Source organism: Drosophila ananassae, chromosome 2L, assembly GCF_017639315.1.
Source record: "Drosophila ananassae strain 14024-0371.13 chromosome 2L, ASM1763931v2, whole genome shotgun sequence".
In the NCBI taxonomy this organism is placed as follows: domain Eukaryota; kingdom Metazoa; phylum Arthropoda; class Insecta; order Diptera; family Drosophilidae; genus Drosophila; species Drosophila ananassae.
The window spans coordinates 2,805,832-2,825,068 of record NC_057927.1 but is presented as its reverse complement, the minus strand read 5'-3'; the positions used below and the strand labels follow the sequence as shown (position 1 = coordinate 2,825,068).

Sequence of the window (19,237 nt, the reverse complement as noted above, 5' to 3'; positions counted from 1 at the left end):
AAAAACTAAACTAAAAACTTTAATATATAAAAGTATATATTTAAAAAGAATTTGAAAGTTATTCAATCTGCTTGGCAATCTCCTCCATCAACTTGGCACTCTGGGCCTTGATCTGTTTGCGACTCGGCACAGTGGCCATGGCCTTGCTCTCCTGCAGGAGATCGTCTTCCGGAGCACCCTGAGCACCTGCGTCGTCGTCAATTTCCTCTTGCTCATCCAGACTGGCCAAGTAATCGACATGATATCGTTCAGCGTTGGCCTCTGCAGTCGTAGGACTAACGTCCTGCGGATATTGTTTCATTAGCTTGTAGATTTTACGCTTGACACTGCTTAATATGTTCTCAACTGTGAAAATGAAAGATTGTATTTGTTTTTATATTGAATGGATGGGGTTTGGAGAACTACTCAACTGTCTTCATCAAAAATCTCTGGAGAAACGGCCCTCATATTGTACATTTCAAACTTAAGCAGCGGCAACCTCAAATAGGAATTCGGATATGTGGTGCGTCGTTTGGTTGGTTGGCGATCGACGTGGCGCAAGATTTCCAAGAGATTCCAAATACTCACCCTAAAAAAGAGAAATAATATTTAACATATAATTATATAGCAATTTTACCTCATCATAAAGAAAGCAGTAGCTCTATTCTGAAGATACTTAAGAGTATCTTCTTTAAATTCTCTACCAACACGCAATGTGTTCTTTAAATCATTAATGGTATCCATCCGTCTGTAAATATATGATATATAAAAAAAGGATGCTTTGAAATAAAAATCACCCACTTGATTTCCTCATCTGAGAGGTTATTGATCAGAACTCCCTTCAGCACATTGGCGCACTTCTCTTTTGTATTAAGCATTTCATGTTCCAACATAGCACTAACAATCTTACGATGCAGTTTCTCATTGTTTTCCACTTGGCTTTTCATTCTACAAAATGAAACACAAAAAACAAAGTAAAACATTTGAGGGGAATGTTGCCATAAACACGAACCGTGGATAGATTTCCTTGGCCTGGGAGCACAGCGTGACAAACTTCACCTCCTTGATAATCTTCTCCACGGCTTTCAATTCCAGTTTAAGGATCATCATGCTCCGGGTCTCCCGGACATATCTCCTTATATCGTTAAGAGGTGGTGCCTCCCTTGGCTTGTTAAAGTTCATAACCGAAGGGCCACGAGATCTCCTATAAGCGCTCAACGTTAGCATCTGTGTTTGCAGATTATTCCGGAAAACTTTTTCCATATCGCGAAACTCATCACTGAGCTCCTTGAATTTGGCTATTGCCGGAATTCCTAAAAATAATATGTGTTCCATGAATTTTTGCTGATCTTTCAAGTCCTCGATCAGGGAAATCAGGATGGGTTCATAAAATATCTCATCATGGAGTAGGACTTGAATCATCTTTTTATATGTGTTATTAATGGTCTTGATAGCCTTTAGACGTACATTCGAGTTCTCAATCTTTTTGAGAAACATTCGGGACTTGACTTCTTCATCTAAGAGAATTTCATGTTCATACTTAATACGATTTTGCAGCATGGCTTCTTCCAACTACGAAGGATTCGGAGGCTATGAATCTGAATTATAATCTGAAATGAAAACTACAAACCAATTGTTCCTTGTAATGCTTCTTGAGTTGGCACAATCGATACTCTAAACGATCCTTTTCTTTGCGCATAACAAAGGTCCTCTGATTAATGTTGTCCACCACAAGATGGATGGGCATCTTCTGGTACAAACGTTGCATGTCCCTGTGGTTTATTAAGTAATTTCGAATCTTTTGGGCGTTATCGCCCACAAGGACATTTTGCAGTTTAACGCGTCCATCCCGACATTGAATCGTAAGACTCTTCTTTTGGCGTTGGTTACTCTGACGATTGGCCTTTGACTCATGATTTTTAAAAATCAAGCGACGGCCTAATAAAAATAGAGGTTTGTGAATGTGTACCCTTTTTGCCCTTCGAGGTCATAACTCACTCAACAAGTCCGTCATACTCTTGAACTGCTCTGTCAGCGAGATGGGAGTCCATCGCTCATCGACCATCATATGCTGCTGGACGAAGGGCATGCCCAAGAATCCATGGAACCGGGAGGATCGAGGATGAACTGGATGGGGGGCCACGCCATCCCTATCCTTGCTCTTGCGCGGCTTATAGCCCATTCCCGTATGGCGCAACTGACAAGGCGGCATGGTGTGTTCCTATATCTGTTTCGAATACTATTGAAATTCCCGAAAATTCGGCTAGTAGTTGTAGTATTGTTATGGTTGAGTCTATTGTAATAAGTGTAGGTATTTGCTATGACCTTTGGCCACCCAAACAGATCTTTCCAGCAAGGCCAACTTGGGAGTGAAACACAACACATATATTTTACACATTTATTTTGCACTAACATTTCATTTTTGTTTTTGAGTTGGGTTTTTGTTTTCAACATAAATATCTTTTACAACTACTTGTATCTGATGAGAATGTGTGCATATATGCATACCCAAATACTTTTCATATTCAAGGATCGAATTGAACTTTAAGGATTAATCGTGACAAAAATATCTTTATTTTTTTGGTGTTCTTATCGCACGTGGCATAAAAGGATTTGGATTCGTTTGTAAAGAGAAAGCTCAAACTAATAGAAACACAGCAACTTTTTGATTAAAACAAGTCGTCCCTAGACGTAGATACTCTCTATTGCACAATCTATGGTTATCTACAAGATACATTTCGATTTGGTGAGCCAACCCTCCAAGTTCCAGCCGACTATCTCTAAATTTCAATCGAAACATCAACAAGTGGTCGCAGTGGCTTCAGCTAATCTCTGCTGATTCTAGACGTATCCTTCGTGTAGACTTCATTTGTAGTTTTAAGTTAGTTAGACCTAAGTATGAGTATAGTTTAGCTCAAACACCAGCGTATAAATATTGTCATAAAACATTTTTTTGTTAGCTTTTGTAATTTTTTGAGTGTATAATTTTGCTAAATTTACATTGATTCGGGTTTGTGGCATTAGCTTTAATGAAAATTCCATACATGATTGTTTGCATCTAACATTTATTGCATTTTGGGGTGTTTTTATTTTTATTTTTATGTTTTTTTTTTTCGCCTTTGAGAGATGTCCCACCTATCCACCAAAAATATCAAATCGTGGTCAACCTTGCGTCTCGGCGAGTTTTATTAAAATGTTGCTTACTTTTGTGAGCAATGAAATTCTCCCTGGGTCGTGCAAAAATATAGCATATTTTCGGTGAACGGCGAAAAAACGAAAGAGTTTGCTTATAGCCTTAACGGCTATATATTTTTGAAAGTACTCGTAATAGATTTGGGGATTTAACCGCTATTAGTTCGAATGTGAAGTGAGGTGAAGAAACCTTTGAACCATCAAAAAGTTACAGACTGAATGGGGGTGGTGGGTTGGAGTTGGGGTTAGAGTTGATAAAAAAGATTTGGAAGTCATTCAATTTGTGTAAGTTTGGCATTCACATTCCAGTGCCGCACAAAACATAATGTAACGAAATCAACTAAAATAAAAAGTATAAAAGAAGATTTTACATAATTTATATAAATTTTTTTTAATCATAGTTCAGCGTCGTGCTGCAAACACTTTATATATGCTTTATATACACAATCTAGAAATGAACTACGTATTTTATGGGTCAGTTTCGAATCGTTTCGAATGCTGAGAAGCATTTACATAAATGGCTAAATACAACATACGCTCTAAAGTTTAACACATGTTAAATAAACATTGTGGTAACCTAGCATTTAAACAAATCATCCATTCAATTCATATTAATTTAGCGTATCCTGAAACAATTTTTAAATAATACTTAATAATTACAACTGTATTCCTTTCACAAATTAAATTTGGACAAAATTGGACCTAGTTTGGAATGCATTTACAAATAATTTTCCATTCAACAAATAATAATTTGTTTAATAACAGTTTAAAAAATACACAGATAACAGAAAAACATGAATTTTTGTTTCATAGACGGATTTAAAATATTGCAAATAATTACGGTAAGCTGTGCACACACATGGACTGAGTTTAAAACTGTCGCTCCTTCTAAAAGGAGGATCCAATCTCATTTCCGATACTCTGTTCGGCTTTTGAGACAGCTAACATACTTCCACTAGGTAATTCAACGTGTGTTTAGTGATTGGCGTAGGACACAACTACAGGTTTTTGTTTAGACTTATCTTAGAGTTCATAGGTATATTTCACATATTCTACTTTCCTTTAGCTATTCATGGAAATTGTTTCGTTTTGCTTTTCGCTTCACGCTTTCTCATCATTCGTTTTAGCATAGTATATAAATTGGTGTATACATATAAATAGTCAAACTTATTTGTTTTCATTTAAATAGTAATAATATAAATATATATATATATGTATATATATGTATGTATATAGCATTTGTTTTTGCGTTTACTCAATGTTCAACATTATAATATAATTTCTTATCTGATTCATTTGTGTTTCTTGCTTTTTTCTGCTGCTATTTCCATAAACTTTAATATATTGTTTCTGTAGCGTAGTTTCTGTAAACATCTCTTATAATGCATTTTTCAAGTTAATTTTTTGTTTCGTTTGCAAATATATAAGTATTCATATATTATAGTTTTTTCTTTTTTTTTTTGCTGCGTGTGTATGTGGTCTATGAGGTTAGAGCGCATAGTGTGTGTAAAGGTGAGTGAGTGGGTGGTGTGTGTGGTGTCGCATGTAACTCTTGAGTTGTAATTGTACGTATCAGCTCCGAGCGGGCCGCTTATAACGCACCAAATGGATCGAGCGGGACGTTTTTATTGCCCCCGTTCTGCGTGGGCTGGATGGGTTGCATGATGCCCGTCGCTGTCGTTGACGCATTACTGTGCGGCGCCGCCATCATCGTCGGTGGCACCCCAGTCAAAGGGGCTGCTGCCTGCCCCATCATAGTTGGCTGCCCCATCACCGGCATTCCCTACAAGAGTCCATAAAATAAGAGTTAGTACAATCGTTAAAGAAAATGATGAGGTCATATTCATGCACTGGTAGAAACTGGGCGTTACTTTTAATAATTTTTTACTATGACAGACGCAATGCTACAAAAAATCAATGGTTTAAAAAGAAAAGTTGTCGGTTTGGGTTTCATTTTTTTTACTTTTAGGAGGACAACCGCGTTGGGACTTTAAAAACAGTGGCTACATGGTATCATACGAAGGAAGTTAGTGAGGTCTACAGACAAGTGGAACAGTAACTCGGTTTAAATCTACAAAGAATAAGTTTTCTTAAAATAATACCATAAAGGTGCAACTCAATTATGCAATTTAGATCGGGGGGACAAGAGTCAGAGAGAGGTGGGGACAGATAGAACACACGCTTTGTGGCTGGGGGGACCAAAAACCAATAGATAGAGATCGGTTTCATTGAAAGTTAGAGGAAGAAAGGTAACTGGCGTATATGTCGCATTATACGTTATAGTGCTGAAGATGATAGATTATCGATTGATAAACAAATATATTAAACAAGTTAAATCATAAGTTTCAAGACAAAAACAGAAACAGAAAATTTGTAAGAAGGAAAAGACGGCAACCCAGGTTTAAATCAAAATATACACTTTTTATACTTTGTAATTTTTCATTTAGTTTGGAAAGTTGTTTGGTTTTTCGGTTTTGATTTCGTTGGTTTTAGCTTCATCTTACCTGCATATAATTTGGCATTACAGGATAACTAGCATGTATATACGGATGATTGATTGTGATTGGCGCAGGACTTACGGTCATGCCATGTGCCTACGTTTTTTTTTAATATTTATATATATAGTTATATATATTGGTAGGTTGATAGAATATATATTGATAAATCACAAACACACATACACACAGACAGCATTAACACAGGCGCATCGTGAGTTGTCATTCGTGATCAGTTGTTGTTGTTGTTTGTTTGATCGAATTCAATATATATTTAATTGTGATTCAATTGGATTCGTTTGCGATTTTCGATTTTGCGGTATGCGTTGGGATAGTTGAGATATAAAGCAAACATAAAATAAAGAAAAGAAAGTAAGTGATAGTTATATATACTTTATATAAATGCAAAATAAAAATTTAAATAATAATGAAATAAAAATATAAAATGGAAACATGTGATTGGATTGGTAGTCTTTGGCCTGTGTGGTGTGTGGAGACTCTGAGACCTAATCGCCGAGGTGTGCCACAAAAGTTAGCCCTAGTGCTTGTGTTCTGGTGCAGGTTACTGTGATTACTGCTTGTGATTAGTGTTGTGAGGGGGTGTACGAGAAATCCAGGTCCAGAGAAACAAAGAACCACTTACGACCCCCACAAACTGTTTTTGGGTTCAAATATTTTTTTAAATAATAGTGACAACATTGAGAATTATGATAATAAATAGAATAATTCAAGTATCTTTTAAGAAAATTTTTAGCAAGCTTATTTAAAATTCATACAGATCAATGGAGTACTGGAAATAAACGGAAACAGTTTGTGCGATTGGGAAACAAATATTAATTTTGAATAAGAAAAATTACATGAAATAAGGAAAACAGTGTATTGTACATGAAGTGTAGCCTAAGGTATCGAGGTGACACAAAATTGTACAAAATAAAAAGTTAAATCAATGTGTTTTACAAAAAGACAAAGAGAAAAATTGGATTTATTACAAAAAATGTCATTCGTTATCTTTCTGGCATTTGTTTTTTTTTTATCTGTATCGGCACAATTTCTCTAGCGACTCTCTCAGTGTATTCAAATTATGTCTCATATTCCCTTATCGAATAATAGATAATTCGAGGCAACGCGGAATTGTTGAATCGATTCTTTAGACAGTTTTGGCTTTTCTTATGTCGAGTTCGAATTTATTCGATTTGTTTAGTAGTAGGTGGTAGTTTTTATTGAGTAGAGTAGTAGTAGTAGTCGGGTAGACAGTAGAGAGTAGAGTTAGAGTAGGCAAAACTCACCATTGGACGATAGCCAGCACCAGTTGTAGCCGCCATTGGTTGGGGTGTCCAATTAGCACCTGGTTTCGCTGTATTTTTAGGTGAATTCCATTGCACGGGTCTATGAGAATAATGGGGTAAGAGAGTAATGATATATAGACGAAATCAATGAACACGGCATTTGAATTTTGGGTTTGAATTTTCTATCTAAACAGATTTCTGCGTGATTTCGAACTATTTTATGGATGGACTTTATGTACACATATGGAACATGAATAAATGGATTGGTGTGGGCGTTGGACGTTGGACGGGGAGGTCACAAGGTCGGCAAGGATGGCAATGGATTGGAATCGATTTTGGGGATAGGATCCCTGCAATTCTGGTCGATTGAAGTCGTTGAACTTCGTCGAGTCGAGTGGAGTCGAGTGGAGTCGAGTCCCTTTAAGGATTCAACCAACTACTGATAGCATGATCTTGGTGACAACATGAATTTTTGTTCAACATTCTGGTTTTTTTTGGCTTCACTTTCGAACGCACGCACATTATGTACAGAGATCGTCAGACATTAGTAGAGAGACATTGGCTCGATTACTCACTTTGCACTTGCCGTTTTATTTATATTTAAGTTATCAACTAGGGACATTAGTGAGCTATCCAAGTCGCCGGTAATTATCTTTCCAGTGCTGGCCGGTGCCTGTTGCTGTTGCTGCTGCTGTTGCAGTTGCTGCTGCTGCTGCAGGTTGTGGTGTTGCTGATGGTGGTGCTGCTGCTGTTGTAACGCGAGGATCGAGCTGCTATTGCCGGTGTAACCTGTGGCGACAACGTTCATTTGATTGCTGTTGTTGCTGCTGCTGGCGGAAGCCGGCTTGAGAACATCACCCAAAGCATCGAAGCCTTTTCATTTTCATTTACACAATTCACACGCCATGTTTGTGGTGTTGTTTTGTTTTGTTTTATTTTTTAGCCAATACACCATTATACCAGACATTTATACACAGAGACAAACACATTGGTTATGATGGGTATAGAGGGTGTGCGTAAACAACAATGAAGCCGATGAAGCCCAAGATTTGTTTGATTTTTATGTTTGTCGAGTTAGCGTTGAGTTTGTTTGCCATCGAAATTGAATGTTTCGGTTTTATAATTATTTGATTTTATTATTTTGCCAGCATAACCATAAAACACATAGATAATTTTAGCGTTTTGTATATAGATTGAATATGGTTTTGTGCCACCAACATTAACATGAGACAATGTGAGGTATTTTTTATAGTTTTCATAATATTTTTTGTTTTTGTTTTTTGTTTTACGTTCAGTACATAAGAACATAAGAGAGAGAAAAAGAGAAAAAATAACATTTACAAAATAAATAACATGAATTGGCATTGTATTGAATATATTAATAGTTGGTTATATTTGTAATGACTTTTGACAAAGGATTAAACGTATTTTGTTAGCTACAAGTCTATGATAGATGGTAAGATTATATACAAGAGCATCCCAAGACAGAGTATTTGTGGAAATGTAGTATGTAGTTTAGTGTATAAGAGACATTTAACAAACAGTAATACGTTTTAAGAAATACTTTAGGCTCAAAAAGCAAAAAGACTAACTGAAAGCCCGTAAGCAATGCGTTATTCCTTCGTTATATCACACACTTATGACATTTAGCACACTTTTTCTAAATAAAAACCGGGTTCAACACAAAATAGATAATCCAAATACAAAATAATAAGACACATGAAAGATATCAACGCAGCCGACAGCAAAAATATCCCACTCAGCGATAGGAAACATTGTTACATTGGACGAATAAAAATTGGTTACAAATCACGAGCAGACAACAGTGGACGAAGCATGTTCTGGCTGGTGTTAATGAAGTATCTGTGACACAGGACCAGGCCCGCAGGACATCGAAAAGGAAGTCTGCTGCAACACTACAAGCAGGTGACGGCGCAAGCTTTGTACAGAAACAAAGCACGCGTAGAAAGAGATGCTTTGAAAAGGTGTTTATGGTTTGGGGTTTCGTTGGTTGGCATGGCAGGCGACAAGCCTGGTGGTTCACCTGGTGGAAAGTTAGATGCTGCCGTCGTTGCTGACAAGGAAGTCTGTTGTTGCAGTTGCTGGCGGTGCTGTTGCAGTTGCTGTTGCTGCTGCTGCTGCTGAAGTTGTTGCTGTTGCTGTTGATGTTGCATATATAACACCGATTGCTGTTGTTGCTGCAACTGCTGATCCATGAAATTGATATTGTTGGCAAAGGGGGGCGCAGCAACAGGTGCAACAGCGACTGGGGCTTGGGACATTTCATCAAAAAATGGATTTGGCAACGACATCGACGCTGTGTAGATTTCAACGCAAAACATTTTCAGGATAACAGATTAAATAAATATGGGAGAAAAACAACAAAACTATCACATCTCTTAATCAAAATCATTATTACTCTGAGGGGATAATAAAAATCGAATTAATTCTCACGCATAAATGAAAATAAGAACCTCAAAACATAATATTTCCTAGCCTGCTGGGGAAACTGCATTAAAATTAATATATAATATTTATTAAATATGCATGCTAATAGTTAATTAGTTATAGTATTTGCAATCACACCAAAGTTGTATATAAGAGGTAGCATTTAAAACCGATCCGATTTGAGCTTAATTTAGATAGATATTTGACACTTTTGTTAGTAACTGCTTAATGCTTAGTATATTAATTTTGATTGCTTCGATTATAAAATATAGCTTGCAGTTAGGAATGAATGAAGACGGTAATGGAGAGACTTACCTGTCGGTTCCGTATTACCGAAAACGGATGAGAAATTACTATCGGAAACGAATGCATTTGTAGCAGCAGCGGAGGAAACTGAAGCGCCATTGAAACCTATTGTTTTTTTTTTATTTATATATATATATTTTTTTTTTGTTTTTTTGTGGATTTTTTGTTGTTGTTGGGTGTTGTGTGGGCGGTGGGCGGTGGGCGATGGACGTAGGCGTGTTTTGGAAGATTTGCGATTCGTATTATTTTGATTATCGAGAAGTTGTATTCAGTATCGTTATCGTTATCGTAGATGTATCGTTGTTGTTGTTGTTTTTGTATTCGGGTTTGGAAAGAAAAATTGATGAAAAAAATTAAGAGCAACAATTAGAGAAGAATTCAAAAGAAATGAAAACTTTAAAAAGAGTCAAATAATTAAACTGATAACTTAAAAAATAGATTATGATAAAACTATGAATGGTGCATGAAAGTCTGGTGCAGACAGAGGACTAAGCCTGTGTGAGATTAAGAGACAGACTGAGGGGTGAGAGGGGCGTCTAGGGCGCCGGAAAAGTGCACTCCCCTTAGCTCTGAGGTCTACGGATACGACAACAAACACCTTTTCGGGTCACTACACTTACACACATAATCTTACATATATGTACAGCACGAAAGTAAATATATAATCGAAATCATTATAAACTCTAGTTTTCGAAAGAAACTTAGGCGAAAATAATAAAGTGAAATTATAACATGCTACCATTATTATGCATCCACAAATTATTGGCATTGAGTGCAGCACCTGTTGCTCCCGGAGCTCCGCTGGCTTCGAACATATCGGCGAACGGATTGCCCAACTGCAGCAGATCGTCGGAAGCCTTGGTGGCCTGGCCCGGAGGGGCTGCTGCAGCAGCAGCGGGCTGCGCCGACGCGGCACCAAACAGATCAACTATCGGCTGGCCAGCCTGGGCGGCTGGCGGTGACGATAGGAATGGATTTGTTAGTGCAGCGCCAGCAGCTCCGCTACTGGTGGGCGACGATACCTTGGACTAGCACAAGAATAGGCAGAAAAAATCAATTAATAAAAGGACATTAAACGATAAAAGGATTGAACTCACCTTGTACTGATTCATGGCAGCCTCCTCCTCGGCCAAGACCTGGGCCTTGAGCTGCTCGTCGATGCCATTGCTGGTATCGAATTTGCTGGAAGCGGCAGCAGTTCCGAAGGCCGAGCTGGTAGAAGAGAGTGCAGAGACAGCGGATTTAAAGTTACGCTGATTGCTAATGATTGCCAGAGATTCAAAATCAAACCGCAAATCATACATGAAAATCATACAAGGGAAAATAATAGAAAACAAAGAATAAATCAATAAATGATCTAAAAAATAAGAATAATACAAAAATTATGCTTAAAAAGAGGGCAAATAAACATAATGCCATAATACAAATGAAACACTACTTGGAAGAACCACAAACCTAGACGACTGTGTGGGTGTATTGGCCGCCGATACTTTTCGGCCCTCCAGCGTGGCCAGGTGCTGCTCCAGAGCATCCAGCAATGAGCTAGGAGCCTTGGTCAAATCGGGAATGTCTCCCTTATCAATGCCCACGTTCTGTAAGAGACAAACCTTTTAATATCGGCAGAAATCGGCAGTTATATTCTTCTACTCACCTCAGCCACCTTGAGGAATTCGCCAACACGATCCATCCGAACCAAAAACTTCTTGTAGAGATCCAATGCATCGCGTGCATGCTTCTTGTTCATGTCAAAGTACTTCTCCAGCAAATTGATGATGCCATCGTTGTAGCAAGCAAACAGACGTATGAGATCGCGGAATAAGAGCATAAAGCTCATATTTATGACGCCTATTGGATCAGAAATGTATTAATAATGAATGACTGGCAGAGATGTATAACAATACCATTGGACAAATCGTTGGACTGGCAATCAAACTCCAAAAGTGCATCCAATTGTGCCTGCAAAACTGGCAAAGTCTTCAGAAGTTTGTCCGCATTCATGCTGCGCAATGAGCCCTCCTCTTTGCTAAATTACAGATTACCAAAACAAATCAATTAGGCCAAATATACGTATATAGAATGTGGGGTCTAGTTACCCTCGCTTGACTTTGCAAAAGTCAAAGGCCATGGCCCGATAGGAGAGCGACTTCTCATTCAAATACTTGGCATAGCGGCGTATAAAGGGCGACATATCGTAACCTGTTGATTGGAAATGCATTAGAAAGAGTTCTCCAAAAGGGGTTTAGTACACGGCACAGTCAACTAATAACAATAATTCTCAGGGTTAGTCAAATTTGGATTTTTTGTTTAGCTAAGAACAAGGTTTAGTCACAACCAGGAAAGAATGCAACGTCTACAGGCCGAAAGGAGGAGGAGGAGGAGCTATAGCCGATTTCCAATTTCCAATAGCATTTTCTGCATAATACTCACCCATTCTGCCACCTGGAACGCCCATGCCACCATCTGTATACATTGTTCGATTTTCAATATCAAGTTTAGATATATATTTTGATGTCGTTGTTGTTGTTGTTAGTCAGCATGATGTATGGTAGATGTGTCAGTAAGCGGCGAAATTCGTTATTAATTTTTGTTTTTTGGTTTAGAAATTGTTAAGTTTTTTAAAATAGAATAAATGAAAAAGCCAAAAAATATCACAGCATTCGCATGAGAGAGATTCGAGAGAGGGAGAAATGGATATAATTTAAGCATTAGTTTTAAATAAATTAAGTAATGGTGGGGTAATTGGTTTATACCTTGCACAGTTCCTTTGTCGAGAAAGGAGCTGAGATTGAATGTAGAATTGCTTGACGCCAGATATTGCATAAAGCGCTGAAATAAATATTCAAAAATAACATTAATATTAAAATATTAATCATTTCTGGCCAAATAATTTCATTCATGGAAGCTTGCAATTGTGAGGCATAGAGATTACAGAGACGATTGCTGAACAAATAGAACCGAGAACCGAGAACGGAGAACCGTCGAAGAAAAACAAAAGAAGATAAGCTTCGACGGAGTAATCACTTGGCATGAGCCCCAGTTCTCAGTGAAGAGTCAACAAAATCCAAATAAAGAACAACCATAATGGGAGTCTCGTAATGTACGTGACCTTTACGTATAAGCACGGGCCACAAAATTCCATAAATGAAATGAAATTAAATAGATTAGCACATTAGGCTTTGCGCCAAAGAAAGTAAAAGGAAGAGGCTCCAGTATACTTGATAAGAATGTAATACGCCCCTAAGCACAGAGTCACAGATACAGATACATACCTCATTGCCATATGCCATCAGATGATGTGTGGTTATCAGCGACTTGTAAACCACCACCCAATTGGCGTTCTGGGAACGCTCGATAAGTAAGTTGGCCAGATGAGGTATCGACACATTCGGCTCGTTGGTGCAGTGAACCAGATCTGCAAGAGAAACAAAACAAATTAATAGATTTCTATAAAATGTGATGATAAAATGATGAAAAACATAAATATTTTGTTATGTACTGAACTCTTTTGTACAAGAACTCTTCCATTAAAACTCTTACTGTCATCTTGTTTAAACCGCCCCTTCCTTATCACTAGCGACTCTCCATTGTTGGCCTTATCTTGCAACAAGTTTCGCAGCTGCCACAAAGCTAGGGACTTGATAAGTGCCGGAACCCTTGGTCATTATCATTTTGGAGTGTTTGCAAGGGGCGTCTGCACATGGCAACACAGATGGTCTGTTTGGGCGGCACTCTCCCCTCCCAAGCTCCAATAGAAACAAATTTCAATAAACATTAAATGTGGAAAATTGATTGCAGCAAGTGAACAAACAAACAGTACTCTCTGGCTAAGAGAATCTATAGAGTAAAGTGATAAAGTCCGACTTAAGTTCAAGAATATCCACTGTACTTGTAACAAAAGGCCCATTGGCACTTGATTCCTCCAGTGATTGCCTATTTCTCTGGTTAATTAATAGCAACTGTTCTCAGCTGTGTTCTGGGGCTAGTTTTGAGATTCTATGAACTCACAACTCGTTTTATTTACAAACCGAAACTCGTTAGAAAGAAAGAAAGCTTAAAAGGCTAAGACTAAGGTTGGATTCTACCTGTTGTGGGCCTCTGAACTCCACCGGAGATCAGGTTTATCTAAAGAGGTGCTTCAAAATCACCTCCATTGATTACAGAACTATAAGTTTCATAGACTTCAACTACTATTACTACTACTATGTATGCTTTTACCCAAAATACCCACAAACTAGACTAGAAGACTTGTTTATGTGGCAAGCAGCGACCGCTGGTATTGGCCCTCTTTTATTCTCTCCCACTGCCAAACCGATGAGTCATCTCGCAATCAGAAAACTTTTCGCAAATGTGCCAAAAGCGGGTCACCAAACCAGAATCCATCAGGAGTGCCATGCTTCGTATTGGCCTGGTCGTAAGCCCGATGTAATAATGGCTTAAATAAATCCAACGAATTAGTGAACATACATACATATGTAGCTCTTGCATAAATTAGGGAGACAATGACACCGCAACCACAATATTGCCACTCGCGTAGGCGTTCCAGGTCCATAGGAGCTCCCAAACAAACACAACCACACACGTGCAGCCGTGGGAAAGTGACGTAACATTAGAAAGAGAGAGCTGGCAGAGACAGAGAGCCATCAATGACGAATGGAGCCCACAAACAGCAGCCAGCTGCTGGCTCAGGTGCACCCGGGGGGGAGGTGGGTTGTGGATCGTAATCAGCAAGGTTCAATTTCCTTTTTTTTTCACAGAAAACTTTGAAACTTGTCGCAAAAATGTCAAAGAAAAGAGAAGCTGTGAAGTACACTTATGGTACTATCGACAGAGCTAGGAATTTCTGATAAAATAAATCCAAAAACTTCGGCCTTGAACTTTTGTTGAATTATTTATTTAAAATGAATTTAGTTTAGTATGTGTAGTAAATAAGAGCTTCTTTCAGTTAGTAACAGAAACCCTCGACTGATTCGCTAAAAGTTTCATACTTTAAGCGATAAAAACTTTATTTTATGGCCTGCTACATATCTAGAACCTGAAACATTTCCATTAAGCTAAATATATAGCAGACAGCTGATTTCTTTACTGTTTTAACAAGTGTACTTTCAGAAAAAAAAATAAAAGAAAAAGTAAATTAAATTAGTACTATTGTTTTGACCGCTGCTGTATGTAACTGTGTAAGTGAATGAACATATTTTTTCGCGTGGTAACTAGGAAGAGGTGTAACGGTGATTTTACGCAACGAAAGAGGGGGAGGAGGTAGAGGGGGTGTGGAGGTCACTTACAGTCCAAATGCTTCTTCTTCGGGCCTATGCATTCCTCGGTGGTGGCCTTGCAGACGGACTTGGCGAGTCCTTGGCCAGCAAGGCTGTGACGGGCGGCCAGCAGCCTGTCGTTGATCGTTTGCCCTGCCATAGTCATGATGAAGCTGTTGTTTTTGTTCTTCTTCCTGCTCCCGTTGGCTTTTATTTACTTGACTTGATTAATTTAATTATGCACCCAAGGAACGGACCACAGAAACTCTCACACAGCCACACAGAAACAGAGACACACACGCACACGCACGCACCCAAAGAGAAAGAGAGACACGACGCACACACACACACGTAAAACGGACAGAGCGAGCCAGAGAGCTGGTATTGATTGATTGAGAATTTCTAAGGGAAAAATACTTTTATTCGAGCCCTGCCACGACAAATCAAACGGATAACGGATGGTGGTATTAACTTCACAAGCTCCTCACAATTTAACGCCGCGTTTGATGCGCTCTCTAACCGGTGCCTAACGCTGTTACTCGATTTTTTAAGTCTCTATTTTTCCTCTGCCACAAATCGATAATGGCGACTGACATCAGTGTTGTCAGCTTAGCTATTTTCCCGTCATTTTTAGCTTTTTTAAGTTATATTTTATTTGGCTAGATACTGTTATTTTAAAAGTTTTATCAATTAATTTTATATTTTATACATTTATAAACGTTAATAGTTTATATTTCCTCTTATAATTATTCGTATTTATGTGTTTCACATATATAAACAAATAATTCGTGATATATAAATTGAGAATTCAATTAAAGGCTCACAATTAAAGCCTCATAATTTTGATGCTCAATAAAATCAGATCATAAATTTTTCTATAATTAACAAAATTGTAACTGATTTTGTTATCCTGATAAGCTTTAAAGCTAAACCTGTTATCGATAGTTGGTCGGACTCTCAATGGGTTTCATTAAGTTATTGTTAATACAATGTGTAGTTTCGTGTGTTACCGTTTGAATTCTGTACCTTTGGGGTTTTGGGGCTTCTTTAGACAGCCACTATGTCAAAAAGCTATCCTAACTACAGGTTTTCGACAAGCGGAAATGACGTAACATGAAGTTATCGATTGTGAAACGTAAGGAAGAAAGCCTAAAAACGTTCATACATTTCGAATTTCAAAAATGTCTTTTTTAATGGCTATTCAACTTATGAGTTTTCAATATTTGAAATTTAAACAGATAACAAATCTTCAATACAATTGTTTTTACCATTAAATTATACAGTTTCATTGAGAAGTTGTTTACTTTATATAAAATTTTTAGATCCAAGTAGGAAGTGAATTCTTTGTGATCATTTGAAATTAGAATTCTAAATTTTTAGTAAGCCATTAGAACTTATAAACATTTATCCGAAATCTTATCATTCTTACGAAATTCCTTAGCCTTATCAGGATTTTGTCGAAAACTTCTGTTCCACGGTCCTAAGCATAACGTAAGCTCTAGCTATTAACAGTTTTTTTTAGTTTCGTGAAGACGGTCACACTGGTCATTAAAATAAATAAAATTATACTAAAAACAGTAGTTAGCAGAATCAAAAGGAACGGAATAAAGTTGGAAGATGCTGAATGGACAGATCGCACACAGTTATCTGGAGAACTCGTGCAACCTAGTGATACCACACCCGCATGCCAGGGAGCAGCGCTCCAAGTTGCCCCAGCCCGGAGCAGCTGCTCCCTCGGCTGCTGGTGCTTCTTCTTCCACGGCAGCGGGCGATGGTCAGGGAACAGTGACTGGCACGGGGGAGGGAGCGTGCGCTGTGGCAGTAGCGGAGGCGTTACATGTGGATCGCATAAGAAACTGCGATATATTCGTGGACGCACACGATCTGTACTTTTACGCAGATGTTAAGCTATACAAGTGAGTCATTGCATCCGCTCCATAATCGTTGTACTCGCTCCCCGCATTCCACAGATATAACGCATTCGTATTCCCCATTCCTCAGATTCCACAGTCGCCGCACCTTCGACCTGCGCGAGCTGAAGACCCTGCTGATAAGGTACAACACAGCCGAAAATCAGTACCATCTCTGCCTGCGTTGCTTGCCCCTAAACGCAGGATCACAAGAGGGCTCGGGTGGAGGAACTGGTGGTGGCGGAACTGGTGATGCGGCCAAGCCGAAAAGCTTTCGAAAGGAGTACATAGCCACCTTCCTGCACCTTCCCATGCTGGTGGGTGCCTCCGCCTCCCAGCTAGCCGATAAAGAGCCGATCGTCCAGGAATGGAAACTTAAGCGCATCACCGATCAGTGCCAAATACAGCTCGATGGCAACGAGCGCACCTATAAGCTGACAAATCACTTTGGCTACGGCTTTGCCAGCAAGTATAGGGGTCCTCCCAGCGCCAGTGAGGTGGGTCTTATTTTATTTTTGCAATTTCCTCGGTATTCAATCTAATTGCTTAGAGTTCTCCTCAGCTGGACATTGCCACTTGCCGCGTGGCAGAGCCGCATCGCATGAGTCCTATACAACGCAAGCAGGAGCGTATTGTCGACGAGATGAAGCGCTTTTCGCGCGAACAGTACAAAATGAACTTTGTTGAGCTGCAAGTTCCGTCCGGCCACCAAAATCCTCTGCGCTACAAGCCCAAGATCTTTGAGACATCCATGACTCAAGAGCAGGCGCATCTGTTGCACAACCTTAGTCGGGAACAGGAACCAGCAGAGCTGGAAAACCTGGGCCAGAACGAAATCGACTGCGGACTCATCAGTATACTTCTGGCAATCTGCTACGATGTGCGCACCACCAACAACGATCCGACATGCGAGTCGGGTTGGACGCGGAGCATATTGTGTCCGCTGTACTGCTACTACGAGCAGTTCGACAACTACCGGGATGTTCTGGTAGCTTTTCTACGACGAGTAATAACATACCCATTGTACCGCAATTTTGAGCTCGGACGCACCTGCGTCCGAGATGCTATCGAGGTGCTGAAGGGTGGCCGCAACTGGCTGATCAATCAACTACTTCTCACACACCAGCAGTTCGCCAGTGGCGATCCCTGTCGCGACAGCTTTAACAAGTACTACCTGGAGGACTATATTCGGTATGTAAGCAGTGCTAACGCTTGCACTGATGAGCACCTGCGTCTGCTGGCCCGCAATCTGAAGAACGTTCTGATGGACGTGAACAAGCGTCACTTGGGACTGGGGGTGACCGAAATAGAGACTGAGATGATCAAGGAGCTGGTACAAGAGATGCGCATCGGAGCCGGCGGCGGCGGATCTTCAATCCTACAGCAACAGCTTGGTCAGGGCGACGATGAGCCGGACCAAGACGACGATGCAACGACTGACGACGACAGTGTCATTACTGACTCCTTCGACAGCATGGACATGGACATGCGGCTGATCGAAAACGAGATTGTCTATGCCGTGGACGAGAACGATGACGAGGACGAAGAGGATGATGACGACGACGAGGATGATGACGAAGACGACGACGACGAGGATGATGACGATGAGGACGACGACGAGGACGATGATGAAGACGAGGAGGGGGCTGATGATAACGACGAGGACAGCGTCTCGTCGACTACCACAAGCAGCGAGGCGGAGGGGAACAGCGTTATAGAACAGTGCAGCAACAGCGAAGCCGCCGCCAGCACTACCAGCAGTAATAAGTAAACGCCACATCGCCGCAACCAGTCCTGCGGCACGTCCAGCCTTGCCCAAAAAAATAATATAAAAAGTAACAACCAACTTAATGTCAAAGAACGGAGGCTAAACAGTGATTTCTTTTACCATTAAAAACTGAAAGTAAAATATAAACGAAAAAAACAAAAAACAAACAAACAAAATTAAGAAATATGTAAATTTACACGAAAAACCCAAAAAACTTTACTTAAATCTTAAATGTACAATAATTTAGTAAGAAGCAAACTCAAAGATTTGTTCACGCCAAATGCGAAAGAATATTTGAATATTTTTTCCCTTTGCTCTACAATAACTTCGTAATAATAATGAGTAAATCAGAACTTTAGCATTTAGAATGACATTAGTGTACGAAAAAATTTGAATTTTGAATTCTGAAAAGCGAAATCTAGTTGTGCATTTTGTATATACATACACATATATCTAAATCCAAATAGATATTGATATTGTTGGTGCTGCAAGCAATGAAAACAAATAAAAAAAAGTGAAATAAATGGAAGTGGAAATAAAACTGAACCAGAGACGGAAACTTGGATTTTTTGGCAAAAATTTATCGTCTTATAACGAGTTG

General features: G+C 39.2%; 3 protein-coding genes across 26 annotated transcripts; 1 reads left to right on the top strand and 2 right to left on the bottom strand.

Moving 5' to 3' along the window:
- Nucleotides 1-18: 18 nt before the first annotated feature.
- On the bottom strand, nucleotides 19-2,333 carry LOC6500444. Its single transcript, XM_032450001.2, has 7 exons — nucleotides 1,978-2,333; nucleotides 1,610-1,917; nucleotides 992-1,551; nucleotides 781-927; nucleotides 617-727; nucleotides 411-568; nucleotides 19-345 (listed from the first exon to the last, which is right to left on the bottom strand). Exons 1-7 carry the CDS (start codon nucleotides 2,189-2,191, stop codon nucleotides 59-61), a joined length of 1,785 nt encoding a protein of 594 aa, XP_032305892.1. The 5' UTR covers nucleotides 2,192-2,333; the 3' UTR covers nucleotides 19-58.
- A 1,210-nt stretch (nucleotides 2,334-3,543) lies between these two features.
- Nucleotides 3,544-15,566, bottom strand: LOC6500443 (phosphatidylinositol-binding clathrin assembly protein LAP). 21 transcript variants are annotated; one of them, XM_014911076.3, is made up of 16 exons: nucleotides 14,989-15,565; nucleotides 12,976-13,118; nucleotides 12,457-12,532; nucleotides 12,134-12,166; nucleotides 11,800-11,902; nucleotides 11,608-11,729; nucleotides 11,358-11,551; nucleotides 11,162-11,298; nucleotides 10,804-10,966; nucleotides 10,488-10,734; nucleotides 9,716-9,811; nucleotides 8,997-9,269; nucleotides 7,528-7,825; nucleotides 6,953-7,052; nucleotides 5,676-5,765; nucleotides 3,544-4,954 (listed from the first exon to the last, which is right to left on the bottom strand). In XM_014911076.3, exons 1-16 carry the CDS (start codon nucleotides 15,122-15,124, stop codon nucleotides 4,763-4,765), a joined length of 2,403 nt encoding a protein of 800 aa, XP_014766562.1. In that variant the 5' UTR covers nucleotides 15,125-15,565; the 3' UTR covers nucleotides 3,544-4,762. The 21 variants fall into 21 exon arrangements, with proteins under 21 accessions (XP_014766562.1, XP_032305884.1, XP_032305886.1 ...); XM_032449993.2 differs by having other exon boundaries at nucleotides 10,446-10,734; nucleotides 10,804-10,918; XM_032449995.2 differs by having other exon boundaries at nucleotides 10,804-10,918.
- A 729-nt stretch (nucleotides 15,567-16,295) lies between these two features.
- LOC6500103 (protein SHQ1 homolog) lies at nucleotides 16,296-19,004 on the top strand. 4 transcript variants are annotated; one of them, XM_032453339.2, is made up of 4 exons: nucleotides 16,296-16,449; nucleotides 16,537-16,874; nucleotides 16,960-17,365; nucleotides 17,419-19,004. In XM_032453339.2, the coding sequence occupies exons 2-4, from the start codon at nucleotides 16,576-16,578 to the stop codon at nucleotides 18,637-18,639; spliced, it is 1,926 nt and encodes a 641-aa protein (XP_032309230.1). In that variant the 5' UTR covers nucleotides 16,296-16,449; nucleotides 16,537-16,575; the 3' UTR covers nucleotides 18,640-19,004. The 4 variants fall into 4 exon arrangements, with proteins under 4 accessions (XP_032309230.1, XP_044574252.1, XP_032309208.1 ...); XM_044718317.1 differs by having other exon boundaries at nucleotides 16,300-16,449; nucleotides 16,540-16,874; XM_032453317.2 differs by having other exon boundaries at nucleotides 16,302-16,874.
- Nucleotides 19,005-19,237: the final 233 nt, after the last annotated feature.

Excerpts from the sequence above, each read along its gene's own strand:
- LOC6500443 (XM_032449991.2), bottom strand. The coding sequence starts at position 15,124 with ATGACTATGGCAGGGCAAACGATCAACGACAGGCTGCTGGCCGCCCGT. Across the intron at positions 12,533-12,975 it reads TGATGGCATATGGCAATGAG|CGCTTTATGCAATATCTGGC; the intron begins GTATGTATCTGT and ends TATTTATTTCAG. Across the intron at positions 10,967-11,161 it reads ACACCCACACAGTCGTCTAG|CAATCAGCGTAACTTTAAAT; the intron begins GTTTGTGGTTCT and ends GGCAATCATTAG.
- LOC6500103 (XM_032453339.2), top strand. The coding sequence starts at position 16,576 with ATGCTGAATGGACAGATCGCACACAGTTATCTGGAGAACTCGTGCAAC. Across the intron at positions 16,875-16,959 it reads GCAGATGTTAAGCTATACAA|ATTCCACAGTCGCCGCACCT; the intron begins GTGAGTCATTGC and ends CCCATTCCTCAG. Across the intron at positions 17,366-17,418 it reads GTCCTCCCAGCGCCAGTGAG|AGTTCTCCTCAGCTGGACAT; the intron begins GTGGGTCTTATT and ends CTAATTGCTTAG.
- LOC6500444 (XM_032450001.2), bottom strand. The coding sequence starts at position 2,191 with ATGCCGCCTTGTCAGTTGCGCCATACGGGAATGGGCTATAAGCCGCGC. Across the intron at positions 728-780 it reads CTCTCAGATGAGGAAATCAA|ACGGATGGATACCATTAATG; the intron begins GTGGGTGATTTT and ends ATATATTTACAG. Across the intron at positions 346-410 it reads AGAGATTTTTGATGAAGACA|TTGAGAACATATTAAGCAGT; the intron begins GTTGAGTAGTTC and ends TCATTTTCACAG.